The sequence below is a fragment of the Vulpes vulpes genome, chromosome 5 (genome assembly GCF_048418805.1).
Source record: "Vulpes vulpes isolate BD-2025 chromosome 5, VulVul3, whole genome shotgun sequence".
Lineage (NCBI taxonomy): Eukaryota > Metazoa > Chordata > Mammalia > Carnivora > Canidae > Vulpes > Vulpes vulpes.
The window spans coordinates 58,349,050-58,368,391 of NC_132784.1; the positions used below are offsets into that span (position 1 = coordinate 58,349,050).

Genomic DNA, 19,342 nt, shown 5'->3' on the forward strand with positions numbered 1-19,342 from the left:
GGTCTTGCAGTCTGTGTGGGCGGGGCCTGAAGATGAGTGGGTGGGGCATGGATTGGGGTTGGGGCTGGTGCCCAGATGGGTGGGTCTAGAGCCTGTATGGGCAGGGCCTGGAGCCCTTTGCCCAGTCAGGCCAAACCTGAAATAGGCTCTGACGCCCAGGATCACAGGCACCACCTCACAACACCCTGAGGACCCTGGGCCAGGAGGTGTCCTTCCCAAGGTTTAGCTCTCCCACCACAGTGAGACAGTGAGTCCTGGGAGCCCCTGGGGGTTTTGAGGGGCTTCTCCAGAAAGGCTGTAGGGGACACATTGCCCCCTCCTTACTCATTTCTGCCTCCTACTCCATCCCTCTAGGATGAGGAGGGCCCCTGAGCGTCCAGACATAGGTGCAGGAGCACCCACAGCCACCAGGGCCGTGACCCCAGCTGCCCCAGAAGGACCCTAGGCCAGGCTGAGCAGGGGCAGGGGCTGGGCCCGGCCACTGTGTGTGCCCCACATGACCCCAGGGCTGTGAGTGCAGCCAGGGCTTGGGGACCCGAGGGCCCCTCCTCTGGCCCCTTCAGCACTGCCCCAGGGCTTAGCCCAGGCCCCCAGCACCTCTGTTCTGACAGTGACAGGGTGGCATTTCGGTCCCTTGTAGGGGTCTTCACCCGCAGGTGCTGCTCCTGTGACAAACCTCATGGGCTGCCTGGGGGAAAACCCACATGTCTCCCCTCACAGTCTTGGCCCCAGTCTCCCCAGGCAGAGACCCCGGGAGGTCCCAGGGAGGGCACCCACCTCTCCTTGCAGCTTTCCAGCCGTCAGGGCATGCATGCTCCTGCTTATGGCATTCCTCCATTCTCATGGTCTCCTTCCTCTGCCTCTCACTCTTGGGGCTCCATCTCCTGAGGACCCAGGATGACACCGGGGCCTCGATCCAGGAGTGTCCCCAGGGGACTGGGCATGCTGCCATCCTGGCCAGCGCTGTGGTCAGACTGCTTGTGCTGTGCTCACACTCTCAGGCTGAGCAAGTGTGAAAACCACATAAAGTGGTCGCTGGGCGCCGTGGGTCAAACGTGCACCCTGCAGGATGTCCAGAAAAGTGCTGTGGTCTCGCCAGCAGGTGAGCATGTGGGGTGGAGACCTTGCTGTCAGGCGTGTGTCTAAGCACAGGACAGAGCCGACCAAACTCAGGGAACACGCTGCAGTCCAGGATCATTTGCAGGCAAAACCCTGGCTGCATGTGGCTGACAGCTCTCCAAACCTGAGGAGGAGTCATGCTACCTTGCACTCCAGCATCTCGGGTCCACCCAGGCCCCACCCACGGTCCTCCGAGCCCCTAGCCCCCAGGGCCATGGCTGCCAGCATCTTGGCTCCCACCTGCAGGACCCCCAGCGCGGCACACAGAACCCACCCTGCCTGATCCCAGAGGCCTGTACCTTGAAGTGGGTGCCCTCTGCATCCCCCCCCAACGCGCACCCTACACACACACCCCTGCACACCCGCTACGAATGGGGTTCGTCCCTAGTGCTGGGTCCGCTGGTGGCTCGCTGCCATCCTGAGCCCTAAATGTTCTCACAGCCAGGCCTGGGGGGCATGTGCTCAATGGCCCCACCCCGTTTGCAGGGACAAATGTCCATGGCCAGAAAGGTGCGTTCAATTCTCTGACCCCAAAAAGTATTTTTTTTTAATTTTTATTTATTTTTGATAGTCCCACAAAGAGAGAGAGAGGCAGAGACATAGGCAGAGGGAGAAGCAGCTCCATGCACCGGGAGCCCGATGTGGGATTCGATCCCAGGTCTCCAGGATCGCGCCCTGGGCCAAAGGCAGGCGCTAAACCGCTGCGCCACCCAGGGATCCCCAAAAAGTATTTTCTAAACCGGAATATGCCCCGTGCGCACCGTACTTTCCCACAGCTCCTACAAGAAGTAACGGCGGTGCTGCTAATCCAACGACACCCCGCTTTCCAACCACCCTGCAGGGGCTTCTCTCAGCGGGCAAGTAGATGTTCTAGTGCCGGGTGCTTGGCCAGAGCATGGGATCTGTGCCACCGTGGAGTGAGGGGGCCGGGGGGGGGGGTACCGCTTTTGCCGTGGAGACTGCAGGCCCCCAGCTGAGGATCCTGCCCTGCATCTCAGTAGGAGCCCGAGCCAGAGGCCCTCTGTGGCCTTCACCTTCAGGGTGTAGGAGGCTCTGAGAGGTGAGAACAGCATGCGGCTACCCCGTGAGCATGCACCCTGATTACTGCGGGAAAAATCAGGAAGCAGGCATTGACTCTCCTGTGAGTTTGGGGTGACAAGGCCACCACGGCCACAGAGTGACATGTTTTTTAGGGCCTGGATGGCCGGACATGGCCGGGTGAGGCTGAGGCCGTGCCGGATGTTGGCAGTCGTGAGACATTGGTTTATCTCAGGCTTCTGGGGGAGGCCTCAGAACTGCTGAGGACGGGGGACGGGAATTTGCGCTCCAGCTAACAGCTGCTGGATACCTCTTGTATGGTGGCAGCTGGGGTGTCGCTGGGAGAGAGTGCTAAACTCCCCTGGTGGCTGGCCCTGGGGACTGGCCATGCATAGCAGGCTGTCAGAGGACACGGTGTCTCGAGGAGGGTGTGCCTGTCACAGCTGTCATGTCCCTTCACCCTGTGCTGGTGCCGGGCTCAGGCCGCCTTTCTCTTGCATGCTTGCGTGACTCAATCAAGGCCTGTATAATTAGTTATAGATTCCACGACTGTGATTTCAGCCTCAAGTTTGCTGGGAACATTTTGGCAGCAGCATCTAAAGCCGGTGACAAAGCTTCTATGGCATGTGGCACAGCAGCCATCCGTGGAGTTGTGCCAGATTCTCAGAGTCAGAGCTTCACTCTGAGCCAAGCTAGGATTTTGCAGAGAAACAGAACCAGAACCAAGGCAACGGAGCCTATGTCTCTGTCGGACAGAAATGTCTGACCTGTGCCCACCTGCCGTGGTGTTTGGGGAGGACGGGCCTAGTCTGCACACAGGCTCATGGCGGCGGGGACTCATGGATCACCCCTGGAGTATCACCCACATGTCCTTGGTCCAGATCCCATGAGACTTTGGCTACAGACTCTAGAGCTGATGCTAGAACAGGAGACTTTGGGGCTGTGGCCTAATGTCCAAGGTGATGGTTTGAGGAAGTTGGGCCTTGGGAGGTGATGAGGTCATGAGGATGGAAGCCCCGTGATGGGATGAGTGTCCTTATAAAGGGGCCTGGAGAGACCCTCAGCCCTTCATTGGGAAGACTTGGTGAGAAGACGCTGTGTGAAGAGAGGCCGACCCTCAGCACTCCTGAATCCACTGGTGCCTTCATTTTGGGCATCCAGCCTGCAGAGCTGCAAGAAATAAATGTCCATTGCTTCAGCCCCACTGAGGCTTTCCTACAGCCGCCCTAGCGGACATAGCTGGCGGGTGGAAGAGGCCCCCAGCTCTGAGCACAGGCACCGGGGCTTTCCTCCTGAGAAGAGGGGCTTTTCCCATCCACAGTGGCCTCAGAAAGCAGCGCTGGCTCGGGCCAGACCACGGGGCATCCCCCTAGCATGCAGGGCTGGTCAGTGGGGCACACTCAGTAAAGGGGAATGCTGTCCTGGCCAGGCAGCCACAGGCCCAGGTGAGGCCTGTTCTTTGCTGGATGGAGGAAGGTAAGACTGACGGGACCTGCCAGGCCTTGCGGGCTTCCCCAGGGGCACAGGGATGTGGGGTGCAGAACAGCAGCAGCAGTGCTCCTGGTGACCTAAGGAAGCCACAGAAGAGAGTGGATTTGGTTGGTTGATCTTCCCATTTGCCAACATCTGACCCAGGAATCAGCAAAACCCAGGGTCCACATGGGGAACGGGATGTGCCTGCCCGTGGAGGCTCTCATTCTGGTTCACCTTGCTCTTCTGGAGGGTGAGGACGGTAGCCTCCAGGGCTGCTAAGACAGGCAGGCAGGCACCGGATGGGATGGGTGCCCCAAGGAGTGCTCTCACACCACCGGGTTCCTCAGCTCTGCTCCCACCCTTCCCGGTTGCTCAGGCGCCAGGCTGCGAGGGCTCCAGACCCCCAGATCCCAGACCCCCAGGGCCAGGCCGGTGCTCCACACTCCGCTCCAGGGCCTCAGGCAATCATCGCCCCACTTTGAAGAGACCCTTTGGTGAGGCCCTTACAGGCTCTGGACACGGCCAGGAACGCCAACGTATCGTATTTATACGATAAATATAAAGCTCAGGACGTTCCCCCTCCATTTCTGCACAAATTTGACAGGAAAAAATGGGGGATTTGTATTTTGGATTTGTGCTTCAGTCTGAAAAAAAAGAAAAACAAGACTTGAACTCAAACGCCTAGAAGACAGGCTACAAGAGTCTCCTTTTAATAAGAGCATTCTTTATTTTTATTTTTATTTTTATTTATTTATGATAGTCACAGAGAGATAGAGAGAGAGGCAGAGACACGCAGAGGGAGAAGCAGGCTCCATGCACCGAGAGCCCGACGTGGGATTCGATCCCGGGTCTCCAGGATCGCGCCCTGGGCCAAAGGCAAGCGCCAAACCGCTGCGCCACCCAGGGATCCCAATAAGAGCATTCTTTAGAGCAGTTTCAGGTTCACAGAAAAATTGAGAGGAAGGGACGGAGATTTCCCATAGACCCCTGCCCTGACATGTGCAGCCTTGCCGTTGTCCACACCCCCACCCTGACGTGCGTGCACCCATCATCCTGCGGAGCCCCCAGGGACATCATTCACCCCCTAGCCCACAGCTGCCACCTGGGCTCTGTCCTGGTGCCGTCCTTTCCCCACGATGGCGTCTTACTGGTGGTTTCACTGCCCCAGCCTAGGGTCACACAGGATGTAGCTCTTCACACTGGCTTCTTCCACTTCCTGATGTGCCCTCGAAGTTCCTCGGCATCTTCTCTTGGCTCTAGAATATCTCTCTTTACTACTGAATAACGTCACCTCGTCTGCATGGACCAGTTTATTTATCCACCACCTACTGAAGGGCACTGCGTGGGCTTCTGGGTTTTGGTAGTCATGAATAAAGCTGCTGTAGCTATTGTGTGCAGATGTAGTTTTCAGGTCGTTTGGATAAATAATTAGGAGTGTGACTGTGAGATCAAAGGATAAGAGAACATTTGTGTTTTGTGAAAACCCCACACACCATCTTCCAAGGTGGCTGCAGTGTGTTGCTTTCGGGCCACAGCAGGCAGCAGGTGCTGTGGTTTCACATCCTCTACAGAATTTGGTGTCATCAGTATTTTGGATGTTGGTCATTCTAACAGGTGTGTGCTGCTATGTCATTGTTGCTTTACTTGCACTTCCCTGCAGGGGCGCCTGGCCGGGGGAGGGGTGCGGGGGGGCTCTGTCGGTTGAGTGTCCGATTCTTGATTTAGGCTTCGGTCGTGATCTCGGGGTCCTGGGATCGAGCCCCGCATCGGGCTCTGTGCTTGATGACGAGCCTGTCGGAAAGTCTCTCTCTCTCTGTCGCTGTCTCTGTCTCTCTCTCTTCCCCCCACACACATGTGCACGTGCTAACTCTAAAATAAGTCTTCAAGAACAAGCACTTCAGGGGCAGCCCAGATGGCTCAGCGGTTTAGCACCGCCTTCGGCCCAGGGCATGATCCTAGAGACCCAGGATCGAGTCCCATATCGGGCTCCCCGCATGGAGCCTGCTTCTCCCTCTGCGTGTCTCTGCCTCTCTCTCTCTCTCTCTCTGTCTCTCATGAGTAAATAAATAAAATCTTAAAAAAACCACACACACAAAAAACCAAGCACATCTGCATTTCCCTGACAACATACAACCTGACACATCCTTCCCTTGGCGCGTCTTATGTGAGAACGAGGTCAGGCTCCCAGAGCCAAAGCTGGCCACACTCAGGCCCACCCTATGGCTGAGGCCTCCAAGACTTTAACCCTCAGACTCATCCGCCCTGCGCGCCCAGCTCTTCGTCAACTGTAGTTGGCATTTTCCTGCCCCGTGCTGGCTCCCAGAGGGGCTCCCGTGGCTGCTGTCACTTGGGTGCTGGGGGAGCACGGGGCCACCCGCACTGATCCAGGAGAATGCCTGGCTGTCCTGTGTGTTCCCACTGGGCTGGGGGGTGACTCCCAAGCGCGTGGGCGCAGACCCGCACTCTGGCCCCAGGGCTCCTCTACCATCATTTGCACAGGGGCTGTTTCTCTGCAGACGACACCAGGTGTGGGAAGCTCTGGAGGTTGCATGCAGGGCAGCTGCAAGGCCCAAGACCTACCTGTCCACCTTGCCAGCCCTAGTACCTCATCCTGTACCTGCAGGCATCCCAGAGCTGTTGAGATAACAATAATTCATGCAAATCACATCAGACTATGCTTCGCACACAGAATTAAGTAAGTGGCAGCAACTTTTACCTTTCTGCACTAAGGAGGATGCCCGGCACTCGGGGATGGGGTGGGTGGTGAGAAGGCAAGCTGCTTCCTGCAAGCTGGCTGCAGAGGAAGGGGGAGCTGACTGAGGAGGCCGCTGGGGTGGGACATTGCACCTCGCTGGCCATCTGTGGGGTGCGCCCACCACGACATCCACCTGTGCGTCCCCTCCTGTGCGTGGAACTGCCCCCTCCCTCTCAGCCAGGGGGAGCCCCCCAGCCTGTCCCCCAGTGGCACGGGGAGAAGGTGGGCAATGCTTCCCCCAGGCTTCCCCTGCTGTCAGCACAGGTTACAGACTCCCTTGTCCCCCTGCAGCTGCTAGCGCAGGAGCAGCTCCGAGAATGAGCAGCGTTTATCACAAGTGAAAATAGAAACTCTCTGCACATTTGTGTAATCCCATTGCCACCCAGCATTTCTGTCATGGGACTGAACTATTTTGACTTACAAGCCATATTCATGAGGGACCTAAATTTCTCCAAGCACAGGCTCATCAGGTGTCACTCAGTTGGGGGAAGAGACCTGAGAATTCAGACGATTTTAGGCTCCACTTAAGCCTGAAATATTAAATATAACAGGAAGGGATGTTGATAATAATGAGACATTAACTATTCTAACTCAGCCTACTGGCTATTCCCGAATGAGCCTGTGCTGCTTATTTAATCGAACATGTTGACTGAGCGGTCGGTAGGGCCTGGGGTTGGGACCTGGGCAGGAAACACGCTGGTGAAACCCGTACCCTGGGGGTCCTGGACCCCTGAAGGGCAGGCACTGTCCCCGCAGGCTGGGCTCTGAGCCCTGTCCAAGGAAGACTCACAGTGTGTGACTGGAAATGTCCAGCTCGAGAAATAAGCTGGGTGCTTCCCCGAGAACTGGTGTGTGGCCTCAGGGCTAGGGAACACAGCCGTCAACCTCGTGCCCTGTCTGGGGTCGGGGGTCCTGTCAGGGGTTGAGTCCTGTCTGGGGTCAGGGGTCCTGTCTGGGGTCAGGTCCTGTCCGGGGCTGGGTGCTGTCCCGGGGTTGGAGGTCCTGTCCAAGGTCGGGTCTTGTCCGGAGTCGGGTCCTGTCCAGGCACTGGGATTGCCTCCCCCGTCTGTCCCCCACCGGCCCCCAGGGCAGCCCCAGTGGTCCCCAAGCTGCCTGGAGAACATCCTTTGCTTTCGACGTGTGTCCCTGACTGTCTCTCGCTCTCTGTGGGAAGCGTGGAGGGCACAGTGCATTGACGCCCAACCATGATGTTGGAAGGCAGCGCCTAGGCCCTGGACATGGCAACAACATCTGAGCAGCTGTGCTTGTTCCCTCCTTGCACCTTTTCCCAGTACAGTCACAGACTCCTCAGGAGGGGACCCGCAGCCAACCTGCCGCATTAGGGCCCTCCCCCTGCCCCCTGCGTCTTCCCCGTGCCCCTGCATATTCCACCTGCTGGCCCTCCTTGGCCTCCCCCGCAGCCGCCTCCCCTGCCCCTCTGTCCCATCCTTTGCTCCCATCATCCCAGCCCCCGGGTGGCCTCTCCAGGGGCTCTGCCTCCCACCTCCAGGCCTCCTCTGTGCAAGCCCCTCCATCTGCAGCCTCTGCACCTATCTTATCACCATGGGCATCGGGAGCCGCCTGCAGCACAGCATATGGCAGCACGTCCCAGGAGGAGCCATTTGTCTCCTCACCTTGCATGGGCAGCGAGAACAGCCCATGGTGGGTCCTTGTGGTACCAAGTCCTAGCGTCTGTTTGGACAGCTGTGAGTGATGACAGTACAGCAGGTGTCAGTGAAGGCAGAGGGCAGGGTCCTGCCCAGGGAGCAGCCTCAGCATCTGGGAGGGGGCTTAGTGCAAGGGAAGACACGGCCGTGGGTGATGCAGGTGTAACCGCCAGCCGTGGGCCAGGCCATTGCAGAACATGTTCTCCGGTCTCAGCCTCCCAAGGGCACCCGGGGTCACACGTGCTGGGGAGGCGGCCTGGCCTGGCCGACGTCTGATGGTGGCCCCGGGACCAGCTCCTTACAGGGCTCACACGTTAGGGGCAAGTCCAGGCCCTCTGCTCCATTTGTTTCCAGCTTTACTCCCAGCTTTGCTCCTGCAGCTCCGTGTAACCACCTGTGGGTTCTGCCCCACCCCCTGACCCTCATCTGTGACCTGTCCCTCCCCCAACCCCAGGCTGACAGGTGGGGATTCTGTTCTGCATCTCATTACCAAAGACAAGAAAAACCACAGAAACGTTTTTCAAAATATAGCATTTATTTCTAATAAGCCTTTAGTAAAACTGGCATAATCAAGCTCTTCATCTAAAAAACATAAAATATGAATGGTAAAATAAACATAAATGTTCTTTTGGCCCATGAAGTTCTAAGCGATTAAAGGATTCACAAAGATGGTAGACAGAGCCCTGTGGAAACAGAGGCACGGCCCTGAGACCTTGCGCACTTCGGGATACCTGGACGGGGGGTTAGCAGGTCCACTTCCCACACCTCCGTGCGGCCCATTCCTCATGCACCCTATGCACCGCCATGCAGGCCGCACATGTCAGTGATGCGCATGCATCCACTAGGCCCTGCAGCCCTCGCCATCACCAAGTGGGAGGCTTTTCGAATTTGCTGCATTCTTTGCAGGTCAAATGAAAATCCAAGAGAATTAGCTGAATAGTTATTATAAATAAATGAGTTTGTTAAGGAAGCTGGCTTCAAAATAAATATGCAAAGTTCAGTCACTTTTCCATATATCATCAGTAATAGAAAAGTTAGTGGAACATCTATTCTGGTCACTGTAACAACAAAACATGAACTCACTAGGAATAATCTTAGCAAGAAAGGTTCGATGCCAATAAAAGAAGCAGCAACGTTAACTCTACTAAGAGACATAAAAATGGGTAAATAAGGAGAGACAGACACATCATGTTCTTGAATGAGAAAATCACTCCCCAGGTTAATATATACATTTATTATGCTCTCAATAAAATATTAGAACCTAACAAAATATCTTTAAAAAGGGTGGGTACCCTGGGTGACTCAGTGGTTGAGCATCTGCCTTTGGCTCAGGGCATGATCCCCGGGGTTCTGGGATCGAGTCCCGCATTGGGCTCCCTGCATGGAGCCTGCTTCTCCCTCTGCCTGTGTCTCTGCCTCTTTCTGTCTCTCATGAATAAATAAATAAAATCTTAAAAAAAAAAAAAGAACCTAACAAAATAACCTCAAAAATCTAGAGAAATGCAGACAGAATACTAGTTCATAAATTCCGGAGAACACGGGACGAACTGAATGAGAAGCACGCACCCCAACACCAACTGTCTTCCTGTGTGACAAACTCCACCAAACCCAGTGCCTCGAGGCCGCCGCTTCCTGACCAGTGGTTCTGAGGTCGGCACAAGCCTGGGTCACCGGAGGCGTCCATGGGGCACCTGCATTCGGGCCAAGGGGCTGCAGACCTCCGGCCGTCCTGGCCCTAGCGGCCCCCCAGGCGTTTCTCACGGGGGTAGGAGCTTGTTGCCCCAGTGTCAGGGCCCAGCCAGAGTGACATCGTGAAAAGCTCTAGTGCACCCAGGCCTGAGCTCGACTTCCTGGGCAGAGTCCCTTCCAGCAAAGAGCAAGGGGCCATGAAGGTCCCTCAGGAGCAACCACTAAAACTAGCGAACCAAATGAAGGGCAGTGGCTGCAGATCGTGTTGTGCATGTGCACATGGCTGCCGCCGCTCACATTCCACAAGGACACCGGGGACCCAGCTGCACCCCACACACACCCCCACAGCGCGGGGTGAGCAAGTGAACGGATGTCCAGGGTACAGGCATGTGTGCAGCTGTGACACTCTCTCACTCCCCTCTCAGCACACAAACCATGAGGTGCTGTGGGCCTGGGTCTCTTCTGGTTTGTGTGGAGACCCTTCCTGGGTGGAGCCCGCCCAGGACACTGCTCAAAGAGGAAACCAGCAGCTGTGGGGTCGGACCTCTGCAAGACCAGGCTGTGGAGACTTTCTCTCCTCACGAAGACCCCACAGAACGTGAATCGACCCCATGCTTCAGTGGAGACGACCTGAAACGAGCACGTTTCATTATTCCCACGAAAACGACTCTATGTTGAACAATCTGTTCTGCTAAGTACGTGTGATATTCTCCTACTCTTCTATTTGCACAAAAGCCTTTTTCCATAGATAATTGGGAAGAATAAATCTCAATTCAGGTCAAAGCTGGATTGTGTAAATTCATAGTGAAATGAGTTAATAAATATTTTCCCTCAGGAGGCTAAAAAGAAAATCTGCTCAGAGTCCTTCACAAACGAGTGAGTCAACAAGGAGGACCTACCCTTTGTGGTGTGTGGTCCGTGAAGGCGGGGAACACACAGCTTCGGACGCGGCTTGGCTGCCCGGGTCTGCCAGTGGCACAAGGTCTGTGAATGACGAGCCGGGCGGCAGCGTCCAAAAACCACAGGGTCAGCAAAGGGACACGGCCCGCTGTAGGACTTGAATCGGCACCAGGTGACGCCGGGGGAAGTCTTGGAGGGGGCCCTCCTGCGTGCAGGTGACGGCATTCAGGCTGTGGCGCCTGGGGGCCCTTACTCTGTGGCTCGAGGAGGAGCCAGTCCCGTCCTGCGGCCTTCACCCCGCCGCGGACACGCTGGTTCGTCCACCGAGAGTCACAGCACAGTGTGATGGGATCGGCGGAGCTCCGTGGCCAGGCCACCAACTGGTGGATGCTGTCAGTGAGAACAAGGCCCGGGCAGCGCCACACGCGACCTCTGCTGCGGGAGACTGTGCCCCACAGCCTCACAGTGGCGGGGCGGGGAGACCGGGTTGCGTGTGCTCGGAGCATGATCACCGGGCACTGGACCCCGCAGCGCTGCTCTGGCTCCCATCTCTGCGCCCCCTGGTGGATCTGCTCCATGTGCAAAGTGCTGACATGACGGGGGCAGTTTTCCGTGTGAATGTTAAACCTCTGCAGCTGCGTGGAAAGCTTGGACATCATGGGGAACAGCTCGAGGTTCCGCGGGGGAACTGCTCTGCTCACCATCAGCCGTCATAGCAATCAAGGGTGAGGACGGAACTAAGGCTCTGCAAACACGCGGAGGCTCTAAACTTTGCCTCCCAGCACCCATGCTTAGGAGGCTCCCAAAAGATACGCCTCAACAGAAGGTGGGAGTAAACCATGGTGGCGAGAGACACCTGTTCAAGTTGGGCACAGCGGCGGGGACGCTACGGATGGTGGCCTTCAGCAGCAGAGTGTATGTGCCCGCAGAGGTGGGCTGGGGGCGGATGGAACCCACCGGCACCATGACGTGTGCACATCTGGAATTCGTAACAGAAGCCCTTAAGCGATGTTGGGGTGAGGACACAAAACCTCAGGAAAAACATCTTATGAGGGAGAAAGATGTAATAATAGACTATGCCCCAGGCCAGTAGTGACATGTGTACATTATCTTAGTAGTTACTGCTCTTACCCCCAACAGGCGACATGGCTATTTTTGGAGGAAGGGGACCGTGGGTGTGAGGATGGTGAGGGGCAGCAGCGGCAGGTGTAAGGAGACCAGATCCTAACACAAAGTCAGCAGAAGTGGACAAGGCTCGTGTGCCTGGGAACGGCCAGATAGACCTGTTATTTGAAAGTACGGAAAGAACTGTCAGAATAACCAATTCAAATTGAAGATTATTGACTCCAGGACATAAGAGTTGGGGTGAGAATATTCTTTTTTTTCCTATAACCCTGTTAGTATTAATCCAGGTAGGTTTTTAAAAATTATATGCATGTATTAGTTTTGTAAAACAAAAATTTAAATTGAAAACATGCTCAATCACCAAAACTCACCCAAGAAGTGAATAATCCAGGGGCACCTGGGTGGCTCCGTTGGGTGAGCGTCTGGTTCTCAATTTCTGCTTGGGTCATGACCTCGGGTCATGAGATTGAGCTCCCCCGTCAGGCTCCCCACTCAGCCCACCACCCCCCTCCCTCTCAAAAGGAAAAAAAAGTGGATAATCTGAATAATCCTATGCTAGCTACAGAATTTTTTATTTATTTATTTATTTATTTTTTAGCTATAGAAATTTAATTGATACTTTGAAACCTTTCAAAAAGAAAACCCCAGTCTTGGGTGGTTGCTTTGGTAAATTGTACCAAAACTTTAGAGAAGTAATATCATCAGTTCTGCACAATATCTTTCAGAAAATACAAGAGGAGGGAGCACTCCCAAGTTGCCCTGTGAGACCAGTACTGTCCTTGTACCAAACCAAGGACGTTGCAAGAAAAGGTAAAACGCAAGCCAACATCTCGCGAACATAGATGCAAAATTCCTCAACAAACATCAGTAAATCAAGTCCTGTAACTTATAAAACGAGTAACACCTCACGACCAGGATGAGTTCCCAGCTCAGCATCTGAAAATCACCGTATAATCTATTATATTAACTCACTGAAGAGGAGGGGTACCTGTGCAGCTCTGCGGGTAGAGCGTCCGCCTTCAGCTCGGGTCATGGTCCCGGAGGCCTGGGATCAGGTCCCACGTTGGGCTCCCTGCTCCTGGGGAGGCTGCTGCTCTCTGCCCCCCACCCGCCCATGCTCGCACTCCCGCTCTCTCTCTCTCAAGTAAATCAATAAACTCTTTAAAAACACACACTGAAGAAGAAAAGCCATCTGGTCATCTCAATAGATGTAGAAAAAGCGTTTGACAAAATTCAACATCCATTTTGATTCCAATAAAAACTTCCCCCAATCTAGAAACAGAAGGGGATTTCCTTAACCTGGTAGAGGACACATATTTTAGAGACTTCCAGCTGATGCCATATGAAGACAGAGGAGACACTGAACACTTCCCCCAGGAGTGGAGCAAAGCTGACGAGGAAAGCAGGAGTCCTGGGCAGGCAGTGGTGCGCAGACGGAAGGAACAGGCTACAACTGGAAAGAAAGAAAACTGTATGTGTTTTTTAAATGCCCACAAAGCCGCGAAAAAGCCTGCAGAACTCCTGAGTGAGCACACTCGTGCACCCCAGGTCTTCCCCGGGAGAGGTGACAGTGCGCGTCTGTCACAGATCCCATGTGGACGAGCATGTGGCTGACCTGAAACAGCCCCTAACTGGGAACAAGTGTACACAAGCTGGTGACGGAGCAGATGCATACATGCAGCAAGCTACCTGGAGATCAGGGACAAACCGCAGATGCCCCGTCCCTGAGCCTCACAGCACACGGGGCCGGAAGGGCAGATGCAAAAGGCTAAATCCGATGTCCTCCCACTGGTGAGATGTGGAAGAGGCAAGGGGTCACAATCGCTGGGGGCCAGGTGGAGACGGTCTGGCTGTAAGGGGGCCATGGTGCCCTGGTCATTGGGTGGACAGGTGTGCAGTGAGTGTGCAGGTCAAGGTGGACACCGAGAGTCACAGCACAGTGTGATGGGAATCCACCGTTCCCCAGACCAGAGCTTCCAGGTCAAGGTGGACATGCACTTCACAGGCATTTACAACATACTTGTGAGAATTGGTCACATAGATCCTCTGCCCAGTGACCTGGGACCTGCCTGGACCCACCCAAGGCCTCCAGATCCTGGGCCTGGTGGGGCGGGGGTTACATTTGCAGAGCGACTTAGGGACAGCTCTGCAATCCTGACAAATGAGGAAATGTTCTTGATGAGCCCGTGATTCCCTTCCCAGGAAAGCCCTAGACACACCCAACACGATACGTGCAGAATATTCCCAGCACTTTGGTTGGTTGGTTGGTTGGTTTTTTGCTTGTTTTTTGTTAACAGCAGATGGTGACACCCACCTGGGGTTTGAGGCCATGCTCCAAACCCGGTAGTCAGCTTAGCAGCACTGCAACGCCCGGGGGCAGAGGCTGCAGGCCCGGCAGCGACTGCCCCGTGTCCCCACAAGTGTGTCTGTAGTGCGGCCACGGTTCGGTGACCAGCCTGCTTTCTTTGGGGCTGATCTCTGGTTCCTGGGCCCCGAGTGATCGAAGGCACCCATTTCCTGTTCCAGAAACACGACAGGCTGGGGACAGACCTTCAGCCTAAGTTCTTGGACACCTGCTGTGCAACTTCCAGTCCCCGCTGGCACCAGGCAGGCTTCAAGGTTGACACTAGCCCCAGGGGTCAATGGGGAAGGGCAGGCCGTGGCCTCCAGCAGGAGGGGAAGTTCGCCTGAGGGACCCCATGGGAGGTCTAGCTTGTGTCCGGAGGAGAGGTAGGTGAGGGCAGCGTCTGGGCTGCCGGCTGGAGGGAAGAGGAGGCTTTGCCTGCAGGGCTATGGAGGCAGGGGCCACGCACCCTGGCTGGACACCTGCTCACCTTCGGCCCAGACTCAGGCCATCCCGACCCACTCAGGCTCCTCGGCCATGGCCTCCAAGCCGCTGTCCCAGGCCCTCCTCCTCCCACTGGGCCTACCCCCCCTCTGTGGAAGCTCTTCCACAGGCTGTGTGGACACTTGGGGAAACCTTTTAGGAACCTCCTCCAGCCTCCCGCCAGTATCCACTGCCCCCAGGCTTTCTGGACGTGGGTCCAGCATCCTTGCCCTGACCTGGGGCCCCAGGCTCACATTGCTCTGGGCCTGGAGGCCAGGTCTCCTCCATGGTTTGCTCTCCTGACCCCTGAGGGGGGGGGCACTCGCGGCCTGGATGCCACCTCCCCGTTGTCTGGGCCATCCCCGGGGCCAGTCTTGGCAGCAGTGGCCGGCACCAGCCTTGACCACCAGGGCAGCATGAGCCCGCAGCTCTCGGCCATTTCCGTAGGGACATCCACTCTGTACTGTTCCAACCATCCCGTTGGCCCGTGGCCTCTGTCTGGGCTGGGACTGTCCCCTCAGGCTAATGTTTCCATCTCCAAACCCCCCGGGTGACATGTGAGAGGATGCCAGCAGGAGGCAGAAGAGCAGATAGCGAGGGCCACCCTCCATGCTCGGTGAGCCGGGCTGGGCGGAGGCTTATTTCTGACCACTTTAGACCAAACAGCCCAGACGTGTCAGATCATGATGAAGGATGGAGGCGGGGAGTGGGGGTGGGGATGGTTCGAGTGAGCCTACAGGGTCCCTGCTCATGCTCGGGTGCGGGCAGCCGTCCCCAGGGGGCCGGGGTCTCCATCCCTCCTGCACATGGTCGAGCCCACCTGGGGATACTCACGGCTGCATGGGACCAACAGCAGGGCAGGGTCTCAGGGCCACAGTGGCCTAGGGGGCGGCTGGGGGTGCAGCATGGACACCAAACACCCCTGTGCTGTGGTCCTCAGACTCTGGCAGGCGAGGGAGGCCAGGCCCTGGTGCCCTCCCCCAAACCCCCTCCCCGTCCTGAGCCTGGGTCCCAGCTGCCTCCCGACAGAAGGCCTGTGGCTGGGCTTTTCCACCCGAATCCTGTCTCCTGGCTTCTTACACCTGATGCCTGGCGTCCACGTCCTGAGGCTCTCCGTCCAGCCAGGCGTCCCTGTCCTGAGGCTGTCTGTCCAGCCCCCCATCCATGTCCTGAGGCTCTCCATCCAGTCAGGCGCCAGTGCCGAGGTGCTCAGGAATACACAGTGCATCAGGCCCTGGCCTGGAGAGTCCTGTAACTGCCCAGAGTCTGACTTAGCTTCAGCCAGATTCAACACGGGGGATGTGCCCTTGGGGTGGACAAGCAGCGAGTCCCCAGGTTCACCGAGGCCCAGGAGTGGACCCAGAGCCACCAGCCTAGCAGTGCGACCCCGACCTAGACAAGCTGGGGGTGGGGTCCCCCTTGAAGCCCTAGTGCCGTGAGCTCCCGTGGGCATGGACACAGCCCTGGGGAGATTGGATGGATGACATGGGACCAGCAGGCCTGGGTCTGTCAGCCTGGAAGCTGGCCTTGGTCCTATGGAACCTTCCAGAAGGATGAGTGGCAGATGCCCTTGATGCACCTCTGCCCCTAGTTGCCTTTCTCCCAGGCTGTGGACTGTCCTCCCACTGGGCCTCGCCCCTCAGGGCTGTCCTGTGAGGGTCTGGGGTGAACAGAGCCAGGTGGCCCCCACAACACCCTCTGCGAGGGGAGCGCGGCCAGTGCCCACCCCACCCCCGGAGCTGAAGGTAGTGTCCCCGGGGAACCTGGGTCTGGGGGTGAGGCTGGCAGCTGGGAGCAGGCAGGGGCACCCAGGGCACCCCAAGGGCCTAAGTGGTGCAGGAGTCTGGGGTGCTGCGCACATAGCAGCCCCTCGTCCTGAGGAGACGTCAGAGCCCACTGTGCCACCCCACTCAGGACAGAGGGACACGGGCACAGACTGGACATGCTGGCGACCCCAGGACGGGCTGCACTGCCCACAGAGACCCCAGGCCCCCCGGTCAGGCTGTCACCCCGCTTATCTGTAAATCAAGGGCACAGAAGCCACAGGAGTTTCTGGAACAGTCGCATACCTGGGACCTGCAAGGAGCCAGCTGTCCTCTCCGGGCCAGGAAGGCCAGTGATGCCTGGGGAGCCCTGCATGGCTCAAACACCGCCCACCCTGCAAAGAAGCCCGTTGGGAAGACCCTCGACCAGGGGGACCCACCCCGGAGCTGGAGCAGCACTGCCTCCGATGGGGCAGAAACTGCCAAGCTGCATCCCTGCACCTGCGACCGGGCAAGCACCTGCCCAAAGCAGAGGTCTCAGGCCAACGGCTGGTCACTGAGGGGCTGGACTCACTGAGTACCCATGTCACCTGAGCACTGGGCAACTACAGGCGGGCAAACCCCGAGAGGTCGGGGGAACCTGTCTGTCCTGGGGTCCCAGAGGCCTCGGGACCAATCAGGGCCCGGCTCTGGGTAAACAAGCCCTGGGAGCCCACCCCCCGCCATGCCCTCAGGATGCCAGGGTCACTGCTATGACATGTGTGCGGTCAGTGACAACACTGCCAGTCCTCCCAGAGCTAACATCTGTGGAGGATGCAGACTCATGGCTGCTGGCCCCACCCCAGGGAGGGCTCGGGCATGAGGTTCTACCCCCAGAGCTTCGGGGGACATGAGCCAGTGGGGGACAGTGGAAGGGTCCCAGTCCTCTCACTGCCGACGTTGGGGGGACGCGGGAGCTCAGCGCCGCAGGCCAGATGGGGCGGGACCAGGACCCGCCTGGAGTGTACCAAGCTCCCCAGATGTGCGGGTTATCTAAGTGCCTCTGGATATCTGGTGAGCTTTCATCCATCCCTTCTCTGTCCTCTGGCGCTGGCGTGCTGTGCACATGCCTCCATTTGTCTTCAGAACCCCTGGCTTGGGGTTCTGAGACAAATGCACAAGTCCCTTGTCTCAGCATGACAGGTCACAGTTCGTTCCTTGGACAGTTCCGAGCCACTCTGCAGCTCCTCCAGTGAATGTATTTGTTCTTGTGCTTTTCAGCTCCAAAACTTCCATGTGGCTGTTTTAAACGTTTTCTCTTTATTAATAATCTCCCTTGATGCAGTGGATGTCATCACACATCCCCTTCCTCCTTGGATCTTCCTCTGGTCCGTGAACACAGATGGTGCTTCTCAAAAGTCTGACACCTGGTCCTCTCAGGTGCCATTTCTATTGCCTGATTTTTTTCTCATGTATGGATCAAACCTCACCGTTTCTTTGGCTGCTCTGTGGGGTTTTGTTGGCTACTAGACGTTTCAGTGTAGTGTAGCAATCCTGAGTAATGTCCCTCTATTCACTTAGGGCTCACTACTGTTATTTTAGTGACTGGTTCAATGGTTTTAGTGCAGTGTCTTCCTGTCCCTCCACACACATGCACACGCATGCACACATACACATATGAACATGTGTGCACACAGATGCCACCCCTCGAGGAGGCACAGCTTGGGTCTGCCCACAACCACCCGGGGTGAACTCCCTTCCTGTGAATCTGCTCCTGTGTTCCTTCACTACAACCCCCGATCCTTGAACATACCTCCTGGCTGACCTCTGTGCCACGTTACAAACGAAGTCAGTTTCTTTAGCAAGAAATGAGGAGCTGTTTTAGAGGCCTGGCCCCCCGCCCCGCGCCCCAGGCAAAACCTCTGGGCTAGGCTCTTAAGTTGGGTATGGGGATGGTGCCAGGCTTCTCTGAGGGGAGTGGGGGGGCATGCGACGGAGGGCTGAACAGTGGGCCGGGTCCTCAGGCCGGCCTCTCCCCACACCAGCCAGGGACAGGGCGGGGGGCTCGGTGTTCCTAGAGCAGCTCGGGGCAGAGCTCCATCCCAGTGCCCCCGGGGTGGGGACGGGGAAGGAGGTGCCCCTGGGTGGGGACTGGGCGGGAGGTGCCCCCCTTTTCAAGCACACTGTCCCAGGGAGGAGGGGGTGCAGGGAGGTGAAGGGAGGCCTGTGTTCCCAAGCTGAGCTAAGGGTGGGGAGGGGGTATTTCTCTGGCCTTTTTAAATGAATTTTCATACATTTTCTTGAATAGATGTTCCATTTGCTGCTTGCCCTTAGGCCTGTTTCCAGAGGCTTTAATGGTTACTTTTTATGATTTTCTCCAGTTGGGCTGGGGAACGGGTCAGCCGAGCTTCTCTGCGCTCCCAGGCGGGACACCAGCCACTACAGAGATCTTTTTGCAGGGGGACTGGGCCCTGCAGCTGTGCGCCCTCTGGGGTCGGGGTCGAGAAGGACCCCGGGGCATGACCTCTCCTCCCACCACCTCATCCCACCCTCTCCCCGCAGGGCAAGTGTTCCCCCAACTGCCGCGGCCTCTTGGTGCTGGAGACCGCGTGCGTGGCCTGGTTCTCCTTCGAGTTCCTGCTGCGCTCACTGCAGGCGGAGAGCAAGTGCGCCTTCCTGCGGGGGCCGCTCAACATCACCGACATCCTGGCCATCCTGCCCTGCTCGTGGGGTTGGCGGCGGGGGGCGCGGGCGCCATAGCGGGGGGCGCGGCCTACTGGAGCGCGAGGGGCTGGCGCTGCGGCTGCTGCGGGCCCTGCTGCGGGCCCTGCTGGGGGCACTGCTGGGGGCACTGCTGCGGGTACTGCTGGGGGCACTGCTGGGGGCACTGCTGCGGGCACTGCTGGGGGCACTGCTGGGGGCACTGCTGCGGGCACTGCTGGGGGCACTGCTGGGGGCACTGCTGCGGGCACTGCTGGGGGCACTGCTGGGGGCACTGCTGCGGGCA

General features: G+C 57.2%; 1 protein-coding gene across 3 annotated transcripts; it reads right to left on the bottom strand.

Annotated features, from left to right (window-relative positions):
• Positions 1-8,568: 8,568 nt before the first annotated feature.
• Positions 8,569-18,904, bottom strand: LOC112919345 (uncharacterized). 3 transcript variants are annotated; one of them, XM_072758154.1, is made up of 3 exons: positions 12,755-18,904; positions 10,641-11,924; positions 8,569-10,371 (listed from the first exon to the last, which is right to left on the bottom strand). In XM_072758154.1, the coding sequence occupies exons 2-3, from the start codon at positions 11,343-11,345 to the stop codon at positions 9,874-9,876; spliced, it is 1,203 nt and encodes a 400-aa protein (XP_072614255.1). In that variant the 5' UTR covers positions 11,346-11,924; positions 12,755-18,904; the 3' UTR covers positions 8,569-9,873. The 3 variants fall into 3 exon arrangements, with proteins under 3 accessions (XP_072614255.1, XP_072614254.1, XP_025853569.2); XM_072758153.1 differs by having other exon boundaries at positions 10,641-11,620; positions 11,773-18,904; XM_025997784.2 differs by having other exon boundaries at positions 10,641-18,904.
• Between the last annotated feature and the right edge of the window lie 438 nt (positions 18,905-19,342).

Excerpts from the sequence above, each read along its gene's own strand:
- LOC112919345 (XM_072758154.1), bottom strand. The coding sequence starts at position 11,345 with ATGGTGAGCAGAGCAGTTCCCCCGCGGAACCTCGAGCTGTTCCCCATG. Across the intron at positions 10,372-10,640 it reads CGGACCACACACCACAAAGG|GTCGTCTCCACTGAAGCATG; the intron begins GTAGGTCCTCCT and ends TGCTCGTTTCAG.